This window comes from Pantherophis guttatus, chromosome 10, assembly GCF_059756535.1.
Source record: "Pantherophis guttatus breed Tessera chromosome 10, ASM5975653v1, whole genome shotgun sequence".
Classification (NCBI taxonomy): domain Eukaryota; kingdom Metazoa; phylum Chordata; class Lepidosauria; order Squamata; family Colubridae; genus Pantherophis; species Pantherophis guttatus.
Window position 1 is genome coordinate 9,375,001 of NC_142072.1, and position 18,274 is coordinate 9,393,274.

The window sequence follows — 18,274 nt, forward strand, 5'->3', positions numbered from 1 at the left end:
GGAAGGATACTGCAAAATCTTCATTCCCTCCCCACTCCAGGGAAAGGATACTGCAAAATCCCCATTCCCTCCCCACTCCTGAGGGGAGGATATTGCAAATTTTCCATTCCCACCCCACTCTGGGGCCAGCCAGAGGTGGTATTTGCCGGTTCTCTGAACTACTCAAAATTTCCGCTACCAGTTCTCCAGATCCTACTGGATTTCACCCCTGTTTGAACATAAAAATATCTATGCCTGATGAGTCCCAACATGGAGGAAACTGATTGCATAGTGCCTCCTTCTGGCCAGTAGCTAACATAACATGAAGAAAGTAATGGGTTCGGCAGAGGTTGTTGAACAATAGTGATCCAAACCGGTGGCCAATGCCGACAGATGCTGAGAGTTCAGTGACATCTGGTGTATTGTTGGTTTTCCACATTGTGGGAAAGTTGTATTTGCAGGTTAATCCCATTTTAAAATCTTGTATTATTTTATTAAAGTTTAAAGTTTTGGGAGGCGATGGGATAAAATATCATCAGGCTTTGGCATATCTCTCTGCCCTCCTGCTCTGGTTGTGGTGTGTGAGTTAAAAGTGACGACTGAAATTGAAATGATTACTTTCTCTGTTTGCAGATCACACAGATATTCATAGGAATCACTGGAATAGTTTTTGGGATCCTGGTCAACTTAATTGATACTGATTCGAGTTACTTCCTGCTTATAAAGATACCCTATTGGGGTGGAATCTTGGTAATTTTTCCTGCTTATAAAGATGTCAGGGTGGCAATTAATCCCCTTCCCCTTTGGGTTAATTGCACTTAATTAGAGATGGACCATGGCTTTTCCTTGAAGTATACTTGAAGAAAATAAACCCGAGATACATTCTAATAAAACACATTTTATTATAAAGAAGTAAAAAAACAATCTTACTAGCTATTAATTACAACTTGGCAGCGTTTCTGCCTTACCTCTTGGCAGGCGAACAAAGAAAATTAGAAAAAGAAAAGAATGTGAACATGCGCAGTAGTTCAGAGATAAGGTGCTCAGCATCTACCGTAAGTCTTAGAATTCAAGCACAGCTGGCAAACACAAAAAAACGCAGTGACAAAAGATACTCTATTGGGATGGAATCTTGGTAATTTTACATGATGATGCATTGAAACAATTCAACACGATAACTCGGGATCCAGATGTTGAATTGCACATCACAGCAGCCTGACAGCAAACTGGTCTTTGCTGAAGGATGCTTGGAGCTGTAGTTTAGCCGCTTTTGGTTTCTCCAAATCTTTTTACAGACTTTACTTCAGAAAAAGTTCCACTTTTGTCTTATGCCTGGTCTCCAAATTTCTAAAACCCTCTGGATTAAGAGATTACAAAAATAGAAGTAATCTCCTTGGCTCTTATCGTATAGCTAGTTCTTACTTATCAACCAACCACCACATTCAATGACTCTTTGAAGTTATAGTGCCGTTGAACAAAGGGGATTGAGGACCAGTCCTCAACCTTGTGGCCATTGCAGAGCCCCCATTGTCATAGGATCGTGACTCAGATGCTCAGCAACTGGTATGCGTTATCCTGTGACAGATGATTGCCATTTGTGACTTTCACAGCCTGCTTCGGATGAGCAAAGACAATGGGGAAGCCAGCAGGAGATTGCAAGTCATGAGAACCATGAGACTGAGAGGTGTCTGCAGTATCTGGAGATCTTTGGTTTTTATCATAGAGCAGGGGTATCAAACTCAAGGTACTTAAATCTGGCCCGTGGGGTCAGCCTGGAAATATCAAAGGACTGGCCTGCAGTGCATCTGCCGGCCAAAACGGGCTACAGGGGGCTGCGTCCAGCCCACCCGCAGCTCATTTTCAGACTCCCCAGCCTCCAGCATCACTCTGCCAGCCAAAAATGGGCCTCACGGGGGCCTCCATGCAGCCCATTTTTTGCTGGCAGAGTGCTGCTGGAGGCTGGGGAGGCCGAAAATGAGGCACGGAGGGGCCATGCACGACCCCTGTGCCCTGTTTTGGCCAGCAAAGTGCTACAGGAGACGTCCGTCCCGTCTCCTCACTCCTGCCAGCCTGCAGAGAACTAAAATCCTGATCCAGCACTCGAAGAAATCCAGTTTGATACCCCTGTCCCAGAGACATTGGGAAAATGCTGAATATTACTGCTATGCTGTGTTGTACAAAAGTTCTATGAATGTAGCTTCTGGCTGCGATGCTTTAAAACAGCTGCATCTTCAACCGGAATACGGAAAATCGATTAAGGCTCAGCACAAAAACAGTACTTAATGACCAATGAACAGTAAGAAGCAAATTAAGGTGGGAGAGAGATTATAGGTGTCAACCCTGAAGCTGGCCTAACGGAGGCCATTTTCTGGACTTCGGTGTTGCCACACTGGAGCTGAGGGGTAGGGAGGGGGGGATAGAGATAGATGGGGTTTGTAGCCAAAACAAAATACTTTGCCCAAGGACATTCCCACAGGTGGTCGGTGAGAGGTGGATCAATGCTACCAAGCAACCGGAAGACACGCTGATTGGACCATGTGACTGACTGTTTGGGGAAGGGGAAAAAAAATTACTTTTAACTTGGTGAAAACCGTGGGAATCTTTAGAGTCAGTTTTCACCAGCCTGTGCCAATATGATAGACCTAATAAAACAATTCTTTGAGGAATCTACCTGCTTTGGAATTCTATCTGTTATGGGTGTATTACTTGGAACCCAAACAATAGGCCTGTGATGGGAGAGAGAGAGAGAAGTCTGCAAGTCTGGTTCTCTAGGGATGGAGCCAGGTTGATTTGCTTTTTCTTTTCTTTCAGTATATTATTTCTGGATCCTTAACTGTGGCAGCTGCTCGGAATCCCAAGATCCCTCTGGTAATTAACCTATGGGAGACAAGTGAAGGCCATGGCTTAAAAGCCTCTTATCTGAAGAGCTACAACCCATTGGGTTACCAATCAGCTGGGTGGATTTCTGATGTTCCTGGATCATTAACATCAAATGGAGCATCACGATGGTGGTTGACTTCTTGTTTAAGAGCCCCGAATTCCCTTTTTGGAAGCTGCAAGTCTTTTGCGAATCTCTTTTTGCCACTTTATGACAAAGACGTTCTGTGTTTCCATCTCTGATTGAATATTCTAGTAGTTGAAGCAGTTGCTTCTGCAGAAGCAAGCATCTTGAAGCTGTTTCTCTTTCTCCATGGTGGTCACGTGGAGAGTCTGCAAATGTGTGTCCAAACAGCACCACTGGAAAGGTGGCGAAGGAGTTGAACCATTCTTACAAGGGTGTTATCAGCCTCACCTTTTCTTGCTAAAGCAAATCCAAAATGGAAACCTATCTGAACCGGGGTGAAATGTTCCCGGTTCGGACCAGATCACCCGATCCGGTAGCGATGGAGGCGGGTGGTTCGGAGAACCGGTAGCAAAAATCCCTGCCCCCACCCCCATGCCCGGCTGAGCTGCACAATCATCAGAGAGGTTTTTTTTTACTTTTAAAAGCATTTTTCCTACAACCTCTTCGGCCGAAAAAATGCTTTTAAAAGTAAAAAAAAAAAAAGCCTCTGATGATCGCGCGGCTCAGCTGGGATCGTCAAAGGCTTTTAAAAGAAAAAAACCCTTTTTTTCTTTTAAATGCCTCGGACGATCCCAGCTGAGTTGCAACTCAGATGGGATCGTCAGAGCCTTTTGAAAGAATTTTTTAACAACCCCTTCGCCGAAGAGGTTGTAGAAAAAATGCTTTTAAAAGTAAAAAAAAAAAAATTGGCCACGCCCACCCAGTCACATTACCCCCCCACCCCCCACCAAGCCATGCCGACAGAACTGGTAGTAACAAATTTTAGATTTCACCACTGATCTGAACTCTTCTGTTCTTTGTATCATCAGAGAAATCTGGGTTGTCATATAGTCACTCTGTTTGTGCTTGTGTGAATTTGTGTTTCTTAATTATTATTTTTTTTTGTCCCTCCTAGGTGAAAGGCATGCTGGCAATGAATGTGATAAGTGCCATTGCAGCTGGCCTTGGCATCGTATTCCTGTCTTTCTCAGTCAGCCCCCTCCTTCCATTTAATATTGGCAACACCTGCAACTATTATCGTTACGACACTAAGGAAAAATGTGATGAAGCCCAGGTGTGCCTTTTTCTATGTTTGTGACCTTCCAGAATCCATCTGTGGGAACTAGGTTTCAACAGGACAGAGGAGGAGGAGGAGGAGGAGGAGGTTCTGATCTATGCTCCCTTAAGAAGCAGGAAGCAGGAATTGGTCCCGGCAAAACCTTTTTTATTTACACGACTGCGAATTCCTTTCTTTCACAGTCAGCAAGGCTTGTCCAAACAGTTTTTCAAAGGAATATTTATCAACATACCTTATCTCGCTTGGCAAGCTGCCAGGTAACTTTGTTTCCAAATGCAGAGTAAGGCAAAACTTGGCGCAGAGTTTCTTAGAGTCACGAACAGAACTTTCCACTCTTGAAACGAACGAACGAACGAATTGTTTCCTGCAAAAGCCCCCTCCCCGGTCGCTCCTCTTTTGTTTCCTATGGGAGGGGCCAATCCCCTCCAAGGTGTGGCTTTACTCCCAAGTCGACCCTGCTTTCTGAGTTGTTCTTGTCTTATGGCAGCTCTGTGCATGCACATACTGGGAACGGGCTCCAGCTGTTCCTCTGCCTCACTGCTGTCTAGCTCTCTCTCTCTCTCTGCCTCCGACACAGAGCCCTCGTCCGAGCTTTCCCCAGCCCCCAGGACTTGCCCATGTTCCTCCACAACCTCCTCACTGTCGGACTCTGCTGCCAGCTATGCAGGGTGTGGGCCACAACACAGGGAGCTCATCCTGTTCTCTAGGTGGAGGCGTAACACTTTGGAGTTCGTGGTGTCAAAAATCTATCCCAAAGAGATTTAGCCATAGAAAGGAATGGCAGGAATGTTGCTTTCTGGGTTTTTTGCCCCCTCCCAATCCTTTCAAAGCAGCTGCAACCAGAACATCTTCAGAATTCAAGGTGGCAGCAGTAAGAGAGCAATTCATGTTTTGCCAGAATTTTATAAATGCATAGAAAAAAAAAGATTAGCTGGAGCTTTGATTCCATTGTTGAGGTTGGCATTTGACTGTTTTTGACCTATTTTATTTTATTTACAAAACTGGGTTGCTTGTGGATTGTGATCAAATTAGATCTGCCTCCCCACTTGACTATATACCCAGAAGATACATGTGAGTCTCACAAGCGACACCAGACTAGGGAATCAATTCTGCAGGAAGGCTATAACTATTTTTTATAGAAACTGGCTGTAGCAACAGAATCTTACAAGGACTGCCCCTCTTCCCTCTTTCAGGGGTGCTGGAGAACCGGTAGCAGAAATTTTGAGTAGTTCGGAGAACCGGCAAATACCACCTCTGGCTGGCCCCAGAGTGGGGTGGGAATGGAGATTTTGCAATATCCTTCCCCTGCCACGCCCACCAAGCCACACCATGCCCACCAAGCCACACCCACAGAACCGGTAGTAAAAAAAAATTTGAATTCTACCACTGCCCTTTTTGTATACTGCAGTAAATTAGGGAGGTGTCTGCCAGAGCCACTTTTAAGGAGTATTTCATTGCTCTTAATTTTTTTTTAAAAAAATGCTTCATCCCCCCTACTTTTTGTCCAGACAAGACAGAACCCTGCGTTATCTCAACCAGGTCATCTTCCTTACTCTACATAATTGGAGATGTATGTACCTACCTGTATGTATAAAAATGGATATGTTACATTTCTCTTTCATTGGTAGAATATCGGTATGGGAATATTGGTTTTTCTTATTGTGATCAACCTCCTGGAGTTTTGCATCTCCGTTTCAGTTGCGTCTTTTGGCTGTAAGATGCTTTGCCGAGATCCCTTCACTGAAACGGTAAGATTCCAAAGGAAGATGGGTAGTTAATCAAAGGGATTCAGAAATGTGGTTTTCTGATACTTTGTTGAATAATATGGAATAGTAGGACTTTAGCAGTTAATGGTAGAATAAAATAATAATAATAATAATAATATTAATAGTAATAGTAATAATAGTAATAGTAATAAGAGTAAAAGAGTAGCCAATCAACGTTTACATGATGTACTAAGTGTGCTGTAGAACAACATAATCATTGGGCTTCACATATATATTCATTCATTCATAGGTTTTATTACTTACAAATAACTCGGCAGCAAACATATCTAATACATCTGTCTCCTCCTATTTTCCCCACAACAACAATCCTGTAAGATGGGTTGGCTTGAGAGAATGTGACTAGTAGCAGGGGTGAAATCCAGCAGGTTCTGACAAGTTCTAGAGAACCGCTAGCGGAAATTTTGAGCAGTTCGGAGAACCGGCAAATACCATCTCTGGCTGGCCCCAGAGTGGGGTGGGAATGGAGATTTTGCAATATCCTTCCCTCAGGAGTTGGGAGGGAATGGGGATTTTGCAGTATTCTTTCCCTGGAGTAGGATGGGAATGGAGATTTTGCAGTACCCTTCTCTTGCAACACCCACCAAGCCACACCCACAGAACTGGTAGTAAAAAAAAAATTGGATTTCACCACTGACTAGTAGCCCAAAGTCATCCAGCTAGCTTTCATGGCTAAGGTGAGAGTTGAACTCACGGTCTTCCATTTTCTAGCCTAGTGCTTGACCGCTGGACCAAACTGCAAATCAAGGATTCTGAATAGTTGTGGATAGATTCTCCTGGTGCAATAAACCTAAAGAAAGTAAACCAACTTAGACATCTCAGTGAGCCCAGCCGTTGTCTCTCGTTAGCAGGGGAGGAGATAAGGGTTCCCCTGCCCAGTTAAGTGCCGCCACCTCGTCTACAAATGATACAGAGGGCACCTCAAAGTGAATGTCAAGAATTGCTTGGGAATGTGTAGGAAGCTGAACCCAGCAGCTGTCTCGAAGTCCTTAAAGCAGCTGGATCATTTTCTGGGACTTGGGAGGTAGCTCCTGATATGCAAAACAGAAAAGGATGCAGCTGCTTTAAAGAGAGACAGTACTATCTTTATTCTCCAGTGAGAACGCACATTCCCCTTCAGAATGGAATAAAACCGCTTTATTTAAAACAAGGACAGATAGAAGTAGTCAATAGACCTGCGGGCCGGATATGGCCCACTGAAGCTATTAATCTGGCCCATGTAGGACCATGAGGCTCCCCCACGCACATAACCCTACTGACCCGCCAGCTCCCTCCCGCCTTCTGGACGTCTCAGGAGGCCAAAAACGGGCCTGTTTTTGGCCTCCCCAGCCTCCAGAGAGAGAGGGAGGGAGGGCGACACACATGCGCACACACACACACACACACACACACACACACACACACGTCCCTCATCCCCCCCCTCAAGGCAGCCACATCCCTTTACTAACTGCTTTCCACCCACAGGAGCATAACAAATTAAAGTTTAATTTGTGTGTATTGTTTAATGGACTGCTAAATTGGCCACACCCACCCAGTCACATGACTAGCTAGCAACACCCACCCAGTCACATGACTACCTAGCAATGCCCACTGAGTCACATGACTACCTAACAATACCCACCCAGCCGGTCCGGCCCCCCAACAGTCTGAGGGGACTGTGAATTGGCCCCCTGTTTAAAATGTTTGAGGACCCCTGCAATAGATTGTTGGAAAGCGGAGACACTCTACTCTGAGCTATGGAATGAGAAATATATGGATAAAAAAATTAAATTTTATTTGTTTTATTTATTAAATTTATATGCCATCCTCTCACTATCCAAAGTGACTCTGCATGCCTTTACAGTGCAATAAAAATAGAAGGACAAAAACCTCCATTTTTTCATTTCTTTAGGTTGTGGTTGTCTATCGGAACTTTCCAGTGCCAAATAACACCCAGCCTTTGACTGCAAACAGCCAGCAATTCACCCCTGAATGACTTTTGTTTCATAGCAGCTCTTCCAGAGTGCATTTGCCTCCCGCAGATGGAAGCCTTCAAAGTTTTAAAGGAATTGCACGGAACTTTTAAATCAGTGGAACATAAAGGATTTAATGGACTAAAGCAGTGTTTCTCAACCTTGGAAGTGGGCGGGGCTACATTCCGAGTATAAGATGCACCCAAATTTTCAGCCTCTTTTAGGAGGGAAAAAAGTGCGTCTTATACTCTGAAAAACACGGTACTTCTTTCTTCCTTTCATCTTGGCTAGTAGCCAGTAGGAGGCACTAGACAAGCAGTTTCATCCATTGTTGGGACTCATCAGGCATAGATATTCTTACTTTCAACTCTTTTTCTTATATTTATAAAGATTTTTTAAAGGAAGATCAATACAAAGAGAAAGGGTTTTTGGTGTTAATTTTATTTTTCTGGGCCTCAGGCTATAGGCCTCAAGATCATGTTCCCTTAAGGGGGAGGGGTTATATAGTTTTTAGACGTCATATTAGCTGGTCAGAATAACAGCTGGTTCATGAATTTTCATATGTATACAACACAGAATCTTCGTGGCCCAATTGCAACAGAATAGAGGGACCTGGAGATGTCTAAAAAGAGAGGAGCCCTCATTCCAGTCCATACTCACCTCCAGGGCCAAAGGTTCACCCTCGTAAAACTCTTCACTGGGATGGGAAGATCGGTCTGAGTGATAAAAGGCACGGACTCTGGGTCCACCACGATCCCAGGAAGATCCATTTTGGGCTTTGCAGGAAGGGCGGCTTCTTTAGACTGACAAATTCAGCAATGCTGGGGACCATAGAAAGGAAGGGAAAAGTCAGAGAACCTCTAAAACAGAGGTGGGCAACTATGGCCCTTTTATAACTTGTGGACTTCAACTCCCAGAATTCCTGAGCTAACATAGCTGGCTCAGGAATTCTGGGAGTTGAAATCCACAAGTCCTAAAAGGGCCATAGTTGCCCATCCCTGCTCTAAAAAGTCAATTTATTCTCACCAGGCTCCAAGTTGACTCACCTTCCATTCTTCTGAGAGGTTGGAAAAATGAGAATTGGGGACCAGAGGCCAACTCTTTAAACCACTTAGAGAGGGGCTGTAAAACACTGTATATAAATCTAAGTGCTATTGCTAATCCCTGTCTTTTCATTTTCCATTCCCCCATGTTTTATTTGGACCTCCATAAAGCCTGGAAAGAAACCTTGGCAGCATCTTATCCCCCTCCCAGAGACTTCCCAAGTCTGCTAAGGTCCCCTTTAGTTTCTTCACCCATCAGCACTTCAAAGAGGCTGAACCTCCCCAATCCTCCCCCCTCCCCCTCCCCCCAACCCCCATGGATGGCCTTCCTGGGACTTCAATTGGATTCACTTAATCGCCGTTACCGAATTCACCTGCTTTCCAGGCAAAGGATCCACCGAACCAAAAACCAACAGAGCTGGAAACAGACAAATGGTTATCCAACCTCTTCTTAAAAACTTCCAGTGTTGGAGCATTCACAACTTCTGGAGGCGAGTTGTTCCACTGATCAATTGTTTTTGAACCTTCCAAACTCTCCTTTGCTGCAAAGCGCGAGGGCCAGCAAAATGAGAGAGGAGAGAGTACCCAAAGAATGAAACACACAATCCTCTTTATTTCTGTGGAATTTAAAGAAAATGAAAACAGCCATAACGAGTTCAGCAAGTTTATTGGTCTGGAGTGCACTCGTGCCTCAAATAATGGGTGAGATGGATTGGCAGAAGGCAGCCTGATGGAAAGTCGAGTGGCAGGAAGCAAGTTTGTCTTCTGATGTATACATTTATAGCCTGTCTTCATTATTTTTATCAATAATTTAAGGCAGCGAAGGTAGCTAATATTCCTTCCTCTTCCTGTTTTCCCCACCACAACAAAGTGAGTTGGGCCGAGGGAGGGGCTGGCCTAAAGTCACCCAGTTGGCTTTTCTTTATAAGGTGGGATGAGAACTCAGCGTCTCCTGGTTTCTAGCCTGGTATTTCAACCACTAGAACAAATTGGCTAAGAATGTAAATTATGGCTATAAATTTGGCTCTTTATATTTCATGGGACTATATATGGCTGCCGAGGCTTTTGTTTGAACAATTCCCAGGGAGAGACAGTTACATCCCAGAAATCAATTTCTGGAATGGGTTCCAAGCTTTGGATGGTTGCTAAGCTCTGTTGAGGTGAGCTTTGGACTTTGCCTGGTCTGTGATACGACCGTTATAATGGGGAAAGGGTAGTTTATCCATAACATGCTGTATAAACCCACCAACGGTGCATTTTCAACAGCAAAACTTAACTTGGTACAGGTGCCAACCATCACATACGGAAATATTTTAACCAGCAACAAAGAACATTCGCATTCCCAAGACCTTTTACGTGGTGCCTTGCTTAGCCCATTCAATATTTCTATGTTCCCCTGGATAAAAAGTTCCATGTAATTCCTTTAAAAGCTTAAGGCTTCAATTTTGCAGGAGCCGATACACTCCAGAATAGTTGCCATGAAGGGAAAGCAACTCAGGGGGATTCTGGCTCTTTGCAGTCGATGGCTGGATGTTCAGCACTGGCAGGAGGCACATTCTGATAAATGACCAGAGCCTAAAGAAACATATAATGCAATTTTAAGCCACTTGTTTGCATGCATTTCTCATTCTATACCTCAGAATGGAAATTCTCAGCTTGCCAACGGCCTGTTGAATGCTTCTGTCTCTCCTTGTTTCAAATAAGGATCTGAAGCACTTTTGATTCCATTCCCAAGAGGCATCTGGATTCTCCGTAGAATCCTGGAGCATAAAGACATCACTGCCTCTCTTTAAAGCAGCTGCATCCTTTTCTGGTTTTGCATGGCTGGCGCTGCCTCCCAAGTCCCAATATTTTATACGCTCTCACACATTTCTGGGATTCTACCTGAAGTGTTGCCTGGACCGTGTGTAGATTAGGTGGTACTTATTTTCATTTTTTTATTATCATTATCAAACTCATTTGCTGTCCATCTTGCACTTCGAGGCAACACTGAGCACGTCTCAATTGGGTGGTGAGGACATTACCCCCTTCCCTGCCAATTAAAGATGAAGGTTGGGTGCACTGAGATGTGAATGGTGGTTTGTTTCCTTTAGGTTTATCGCAATATGAGAATCAACCACCACTATTTAGAACTCAGGATTTGCAACATAGCATAATGTGTGAAGCCAAATTTTTGTTTTGTTTCTTTTACATCACACTTAGTACAATGTATGAACTAGAACCTAAGTTTACTAGCAAGCCATGTTTCTGAATATGTTTCCTTTGATAAGCTAACCTCCTTCCTTTGGAATCTTACCGTTTCAGTGAAGGCATTTCGGCAAAGCATCTTACAGCCAAAAGACGCAAGAGAGATGGTGATGCAAAACTCCAGGAGGTTGAACACAGTAAGAACAGCCAAAATTCCATTAACTATGCGCTATCAATGAAGCAAAAAAGTAACACATCCATTTTTATAAATAGAGATAGGCATAAAGGTAAAAAATAAAGGTTCCCCTCATACATATGTGCTAGTCGTTCCTGACTCTAGGGGGCGGTGCTCATCTCTGTTTCAAAGCCGAAGAGTCAGCGCTGTCCAAAGACGTCTCCGTGGTCATGTGGCCGGCATGACTCAATACCAAAGACGCACGGAACGCTGTTACCTTCCCACCAAAGGTGATCCCTATTATTCTGCCTGCGTTTTATATGGGCTTTCGAACTGCTAGGTTGGCAGAAGCTGGGAAAAGTAATGGGAGCTCACCCATTACACGGCACTAGGGATTCAAACCGCTGAACTGCCAACCTTTCGATCGGCGAGCTCAGCGTCTTAGCCACTGAGCCACCACGTCCCACAGAGATAGGCATATTTATCTCCAATTCTAGAGGAAGGAAAATGGCCTGGATGAGATATGCAGGCTCTGTCTTGCCTGGTCAAAAAGGAGGATGACATTTTGGTTGTTTTTTTTTTAAAGTCAAGAGCACTGAGATAATGTATAAAAGTATCTCAGGCCAACACCTTCCTAACCGAGGGCGGTATAAGAAGGGGGAGGAGGGACAGTCCAATCAACATTGCAAGATTCTATTATTACAGCCATTTCAATAAAATTAGTAGTAGCTTTCCTGCAGAGATGGTTTCCTGGTCTGTTCTACCTGATGGGGCAGACTAATGCCCATTGGGTAGCATAGCTAGCACCTAGTCAAGATGAGACCCAGTTCCAACCATCAAGTTTGGTCACAGTCTACACAACAAAAACTGAAAACCACACTTTTGGCGGGGAGGGAGTTAACATTTGGTCAAAAAAATGGACACAACAGTGCAATAAAAGCTCTGGCCAGATTTTCCTATGTCCCACATAAAAATCTGGCAAAACTTTGGGTGCACTGATACAGCTGCCATTTCCATTCTTGGCCATGCCTTGAAGACACTTCTCTTGAAGCTGTCTTGAAAAGATCGAGGGAAAGAAAATTAGAGCAGGCCAAACTCTTAAAACCCCAAGACAACATTTCTACCTCTCAATTCTATGAGTTAAAACTCTGTTTGAGATAGACTTTGGACCTCACCGTGTCCTCCAAAGATTTGCATGTCCAGCTAAAGGTCACCATTTGCCTTCTCTGCCCTATTGAAGCCAACTTTTTAGATGAATCCTGAAAGGTCACAGACTTACAATCGTTTCATGACACTTTTCCTCAGATTCGTTTCCATGTTCCTCGCAAATGTCCATGAAATGATGTGTTAAATATGTGATTGTGAGACCCAGGATTATGATGCCAATACCAGCTGCTGCTTCACTTATCACATTCATTGCCAGCATGCCTTGCACCCAGGAGGGATAAAATAAATTAATAAACACATAAAAACAGGCACACACGCCTAGGGATTCAGCTGGCTTTGAGTTCTGAATTTGCTTTAGACAGAAAAGGGGAGACTTTTACACTCTCCATCAGGGGTGGCACACTCAAGGCTGCGGGCCAGATCCGGCCAACGGGGTGCTTAGATCTGGCCCATGGGGCCACCTGGAAACAGCGAAGGACTGGCCCACAGTCTCTCTGCCAGTGAAAACAGAGCTCCGGAGGGCCATGCGTGGTCCTCCCAGGCTCCGTTTTCGGCTGCGACAGCCTCCTGCAGTGTTGTGCCCTCCCGATTAAGCCATGTCATTCACTTATGTCAAATGGGTTAGTTACCAGAGGGACCTTAGGATTCCAAGCAGCTGCCACAGCTAAGGATCCAGAGATGATGTACTGGAAGAGAAGGAAAAGCAAGTGAGCCACAGTGGCTCTATCCCTAGAGAAAAATATAGACCCAGAATCTCTCTCCCACCTTAAATGATTGCCTAGTGTCACTGCTTATTGTGCTCGGATTATCTGTTGTGCTGAACCTCAGTCAACGTTCCATATTCCATCTGAAGATGCAGCTGGTTTGAAGCCATTAAAGAAAGGAGCTACAACATTCACAGGCTATTTGTGTAGCTCTGCACTAGCATTCAATTTCCCCCATTTTGTTATGGCAAGGACACAGCTCTGCAGACGCTGTGAACAACTCTCAGACTCAGGATTCGAGTTGAATGAAACCACGAGGAAGGGCAGCCATAAATGGCAACTGATACTCAGAATGATTATGTGGGCAGTCCTCACTTACCCACCGAAATTGAGATGGGCAACTTGGTGCAGTTATGAAGTGTTACGTGACGTGACTGTGCTGACTTATACCGAGAGAGGTCCAGGTGAAGTAATGAAGCAAATCAAAGGAGGCATTTGAAGCAGAAATTCCCATGAAGGTGACTTTCAACCTCCTGCCGGCTTCCCCATTGACTTAAAATGCCAGAAGCCGATTGTTCAAATGGTGATCTCATAACCACAGGATGCTACAGCCACTGTAAAATGCACACCAGGTGCCAAACAACCAAATCATGATCATGGGGACCTTGGAGGGATTATGATGGCCAGACATTTGAAAACGGGTCCGTCCCCCATTCCCCCTTATTGTAATTTGGAACAACGGCTGAATGAGCTGGGAATGAGGAAAGAGAGACCATGAAGTTACTTCCGTTAATGTTTGCAATCTCTTAGTTCAGCGGTTTTCTGAAATTTTCTGAAATTGGGAGAACAGACATCAGCCACAAAATGAAAGTAGCTAAGCTGCTAAACTATAGCACCCTTCAGCTAAGGCCGGTTTGCCTTGAGGCTGCTATGATATGCACCCTGGTTATGCTGTTGACTTTTTTTTTTTTAATACACCATTATGTAAAATTACCAAGATTCCAGTCCAATAAGGCGTCATTAAAGTAATATAGCCAAAGTTATAATCATTGATTACATGGAGCAGGATTCCCATAATAATTCCTATGATTCCTATGAATATCTGTATGATCTGGAAAGAGAAAAAAAAAATAGAAATCACAAGATTAGTGATCAGGAAGTAGGAACCAACAAAACTTTGAATGTCACTGAACTGCAACTCCCAGAATCTCTTGGCACTGGTTTAGATCACTATTGTTCACCAGCCTCTGGAGAACCTATTTCTTTCTTCATGTCACCTTAGCAACTGCCCAGTAGGAGGCATTATGCAATCAGTTTCCTCCTTGTTGGCACTCATCAGGCATAGGCATGTTTATGTTCAACCCATACATATATAGTAAAGATTTTGAAAAAGGATGATAAAAACTAAGAAAAGCCTCATGCTACAGCCAACAAGACCAACTTCCCTTAATGGGGAGGGGGTTATATAGTTCTTAGATGTTACATTAGCTGGCCAATAAAACAAATCATCATCATCATTTAACGACCCCATAATCCCTTGCAGGATGGAGTCTGGGCAACTGAATGGAGCTAGCAGAGTGTTTTAATGGTTAGATGCCCTTCCTGTCACCAATGTGGAGCTTTGTTCAGCAGATATATTCTCCGTGTGCCCAGAGAGAGAAATATCTGCCTCTGCCTAGGATCGAACTCACAGCCTCCTGATTGTAAGGCGACCACCCCACCTCTAGGCCATCGCACCACTCTTGGCCAATAAAACAAATGGATGAAGGCTTTTGATATGTACACAACAAAGAATCCTCATGGTCCGATTGCAACAGAATAGGGGAGCCGGGGATTTCCAAAACGCAAGGACCATCATCCTATTTCTCTCCATACTCACCCCCAGAGCCAGAGGTTCACCCTGATAAAACTTCTTCAGTGGGACTGGAAGATCCGTCTGAGTGGTGGAAGACAGGGAGCCTGGGCCCTGGTTTAGAGAGGAATCCATGCTGGGCTTTGCAAGAAGGGAGGCTCCTTTAGGCCAGCAAATCCAACAATGCTGGGGACCATAGAAAGGAAGGGAAAAGAGAGAGACTGTCGAAAAGTCACGATCCCCACCTTTTAATTTCCCATTCCTCAGTTCTGCACCAGGAAACTTATAAGGAATGCCCTTTACAGCACTTTTTACCAGTGGTGGAATTCAATTTTTTTTACTACTGTGACAATAACAGTAACAGTAACAAGAGTTGGAAGGGACCTTGGAGGTCATGTAGTCCAACCCCCCCCCCCCCGCAGAGTAGGAGAAGGGAGAATGCTGAGCGTGTCGATCGGAGAGGTCGGCAGTTCAGCGGTTCGAATCCTTAGTATAGGTCTCCTCCGTGAGCAGGCGGTTGGACTGGATGACCTCCAAGGTCTCTTCCAACTCTGTTACTGTTACTGAACCGGCTGCGGTTGACCTATTCGGCTTGGCACGCTCCAAACTTTTGTTCTTCTCAGCGTTGCCCGACGCCTGCCGGGGAAGGACATGGTAATGACTCACCTAGCCGGAGTTCCGTCGGAAGGGTAGCGTCCCGGCTCCTTTCTTCTTCTTCTTACTTAGAGTCGGGCGAGGGACTCATTGGTTGCGAGGAAGCAGAGCGGATTCTTCTGTGACGCCGAAGTCCAAAGAGGTCTCTGTCCTTCCTCTTCTCTTCTTCGAAAACCCATTTTCGCTTCGTCAGCCGAGAGAGCCTTTGAGGGAATAGCGTAGGGCTTGCACGAGCCTAATCTTTGCAGCTACAAGACCCATCCCGGCATCTGAGCATCTTTTTAAAGCCTCCCAAACGTTTGCTTTGCAGTAAAGAACAAGGGAGCGTGTTGGGGACTTTTGTAGCGTATAAAAAATGTCAAATCAAATCTTTAAAAGATAGAAATGTAATAGAATAACAGAATTGGATGGGACCTTAGAGGTCTTCTAGTCCAACCCCCTGCTTAGGCAGGAAACCCTACACCACTTCAGACAAATGGTTATCAAACATCTTGTTAAAAACTTCCAGTGTTGGACCATTCACAACTTCTGGAGGCAAGTTGTTCCATTGATTAATTGTTCTCACTGTCAGGAAATTTCTCCTGAGTTCTAGGTTGCTTCTCTCCTTGATTAGTTTCCACCCATTGCTTCATGTCCTGCCCTCAGGGGCTTTGGAGAAGAGCTTGACTCCCTCTTCTTTGTGGCAGCCCCTGAGATATTGGAAGACTGCTATCATGTCTCCCCTAGTCCTTATTTTCATTAAACTAGACATACCCAGTTCCTGCAACCGTTCTTCATATGTTTTAGCCTCCAGTCCTCTAATCACCTTTGTTGCTCTTCTATGCACTCTTTCTAGAGTCTTAGATGGAAAGAGAGAAAAACCTAAGGTATCCCAAGCAATTATGTCTGATCTGAATTAAAAAAAAAAAAAAAAAAACCCGAGACTTTTCTGCTTCGTCTCCTTTCAATGTCTGGGGACAGGGTGGTCCTTGTACAAATTTATCAGAAAGTGAGCATTTCCTCCTCCTGAGTACAGCTAAGCAAATAAAGGGATGATCTGACCAAATATACACAAGCTGAACCCAGAGGGAAGAAGGAGCACTTTGAAATCAGGCATTGGTTCCAAAATCCCAACGTGGATGTTTGCTGCTTCCCAGTTTAGGAATCATTAGCTTAAAGATGGCACTTGAGGCTTCTCTCATTTGAACTCACCCAGTCATTTTCCCCTTCTGCTTTTCTAAAGGGGAAGTGGGAATAACATAACTGATTTCTGCCTAAATTTTGTTTTTTAAGCAGGAAATCCTGTATTCGTTGTCATGCAAAGACAGCCAAATCACAGTACACACACACACACACAAAATCAGTTTTGTGAGCATTTCTTGTTCTCTAAAACGATTGGCAATCTTTGAGATCAAGAGCTGGGAAAGAGGCCTGGCAAAATGGAGATTCCTGTTGAAATCTCTGACGCTGGAAAGAACTTTATAAAGTTCTCTCTGTCTGGACAACAAAATCTGAACCATTTGTTTTACCAAATGGAAGGAGGGAAGGCAGGGATGGGTAAGGGAATAATATCAAGCAGGGCTGTGCAATGATTTCAGTTTAATTCCCAAAAATATGTTTTGGAATATGTAAGTGAAAACTATGACTCTTATCTCTCATTTTTAAAGCAGCCATGTCTTTTCCCAGAATTGCACAATAATCCTGAGAAAAAAAACACAGCTGCTTTAAAGGCACCACATTAACATTCCTATGTATCCCAAAAGTACATTTTTTTAAAAAAATTTTTGATTTATATGCCGCCCTTCTCCGGAGACTCAGGGCGGCTTACAATGCTTTAAGCAATAGCCTTCATACTTTTGTATATTTATACAAAGTCAGTTTATTGCCCCCACAAACTGGGTCCTCATTTTACCTAGCTTAGAAAGGATGGAAGGCTGAGTCAACCTTGAGCCTTGGTGAGATTCGAACTTACAGTAATTGCAGACAGCTGGTGTTAATCACAGTGCTATCAGTCTGCTGAGCCACCAGGCCTTTCTGAATTTTATCCATAATATTGTACTGCATGAGCCTAAAACAAGGCTTGCTTAGAACTCGAAGGCAATGGGTCACATTTCTTTATCCCTTACTTGGCACTTCTGAAGACCATCCAGGAACAGCACAATAGGGCAGTTGATAAAACGTGGGATTGTCTTGAATGCCCCTTCAAATGAGAGAAGCCTCAAGTGCCATCTTTAAGATAATGTTTCCTACACTGGAAAGCAGCAAACATCCACGTTGGGATTTTGGAACCAATGCCTGATTTCAAAGTGCTCCTCCTTCCCTCTGGATTCGGCTTGTGTATATTTGGTCAGATCATCCCTTTATTTGCTTCGCTGTACTCAGGCAGAGGAAATGCTCACTTTCTGATAAATTTGGACAAGGACCACTCTGCCCCCAGACATTGAAAGGAGATGAAGCAGAAAAGTCTATTTTTTTTTTAAAAAAAATTCAGATCAGACATAATTGCTTGGGATACCTTTGGTATACCTGGTGGCTCAGCAGACTGATAGCATTGTGATTAACATCAGCTGTCTGCAATTACTGTAAGTTCGAATCCCACCAGGCTCAAGGTTGACTCAGCCTTCCATCATCCTTTCTAAGATAGGTAAATTGAGGACTCAGTTTGTGGGGGCAATAA

The 18,274-nt window shown here is 44.1% G+C and overlaps 3 protein-coding genes across 9 annotated transcripts in view; 2 read left to right on the plus strand and 1 right to left on the minus strand.

Moving 5' to 3' along the window:
- The window catches only part of LOC148112397 (membrane-spanning 4-domains subfamily A member 4A-like), an 11,565-nt gene extending 3,303 nt beyond the window's left edge, over window positions 1-8,262 (plus strand). For all 7 annotated transcript variants that reach the window (XM_087876566.1, XM_087876565.1, XM_087876560.1 and 4 more), the window contains 5 exons: window positions 613-729; window positions 2,791-2,847; window positions 3,939-4,097; window positions 5,729-5,848; window positions 7,776-8,262. In XM_087876566.1, coding sequence (XP_087732692.1) covers window positions 613-729; window positions 2,791-2,847; window positions 3,939-4,097; window positions 5,729-5,848; window positions 7,776-7,859 — 537 coding nt within the window. In that variant the 3' untranslated portion in view covers window positions 7,860-8,262. The remainder of the gene's footprint in view (window positions 1-612; window positions 730-2,790; window positions 2,848-3,938; window positions 4,098-5,728; window positions 5,849-7,775) is intronic.
- The window catches only part of LOC117669252 (membrane-spanning 4-domains subfamily A member 15-like), a 51,942-nt gene that overhangs the window by 5,920 nt on the left and 27,748 nt on the right, over window positions 1-18,274 (plus strand). The gene's annotated exons all lie outside the window — the stretch shown is intronic.
- On the minus strand, window positions 9,528-15,122 carry LOC148112398 (membrane-spanning 4-domains subfamily A member 4A-like). The gene is made up of 6 exons (XM_087876569.1): window positions 14,992-15,122; window positions 14,107-14,223; window positions 13,039-13,094; window positions 12,521-12,677; window positions 11,176-11,295; window positions 9,528-10,454 (listed from the first exon to the last, which is right to left on the minus strand). The coding sequence occupies exons 1-6, from the start codon at window positions 15,097-15,099 to the stop codon at window positions 10,374-10,376; spliced, it is 639 nt and encodes a 212-aa protein (XP_087732695.1). The 5' UTR covers window positions 15,100-15,122; the 3' UTR covers window positions 9,528-10,373.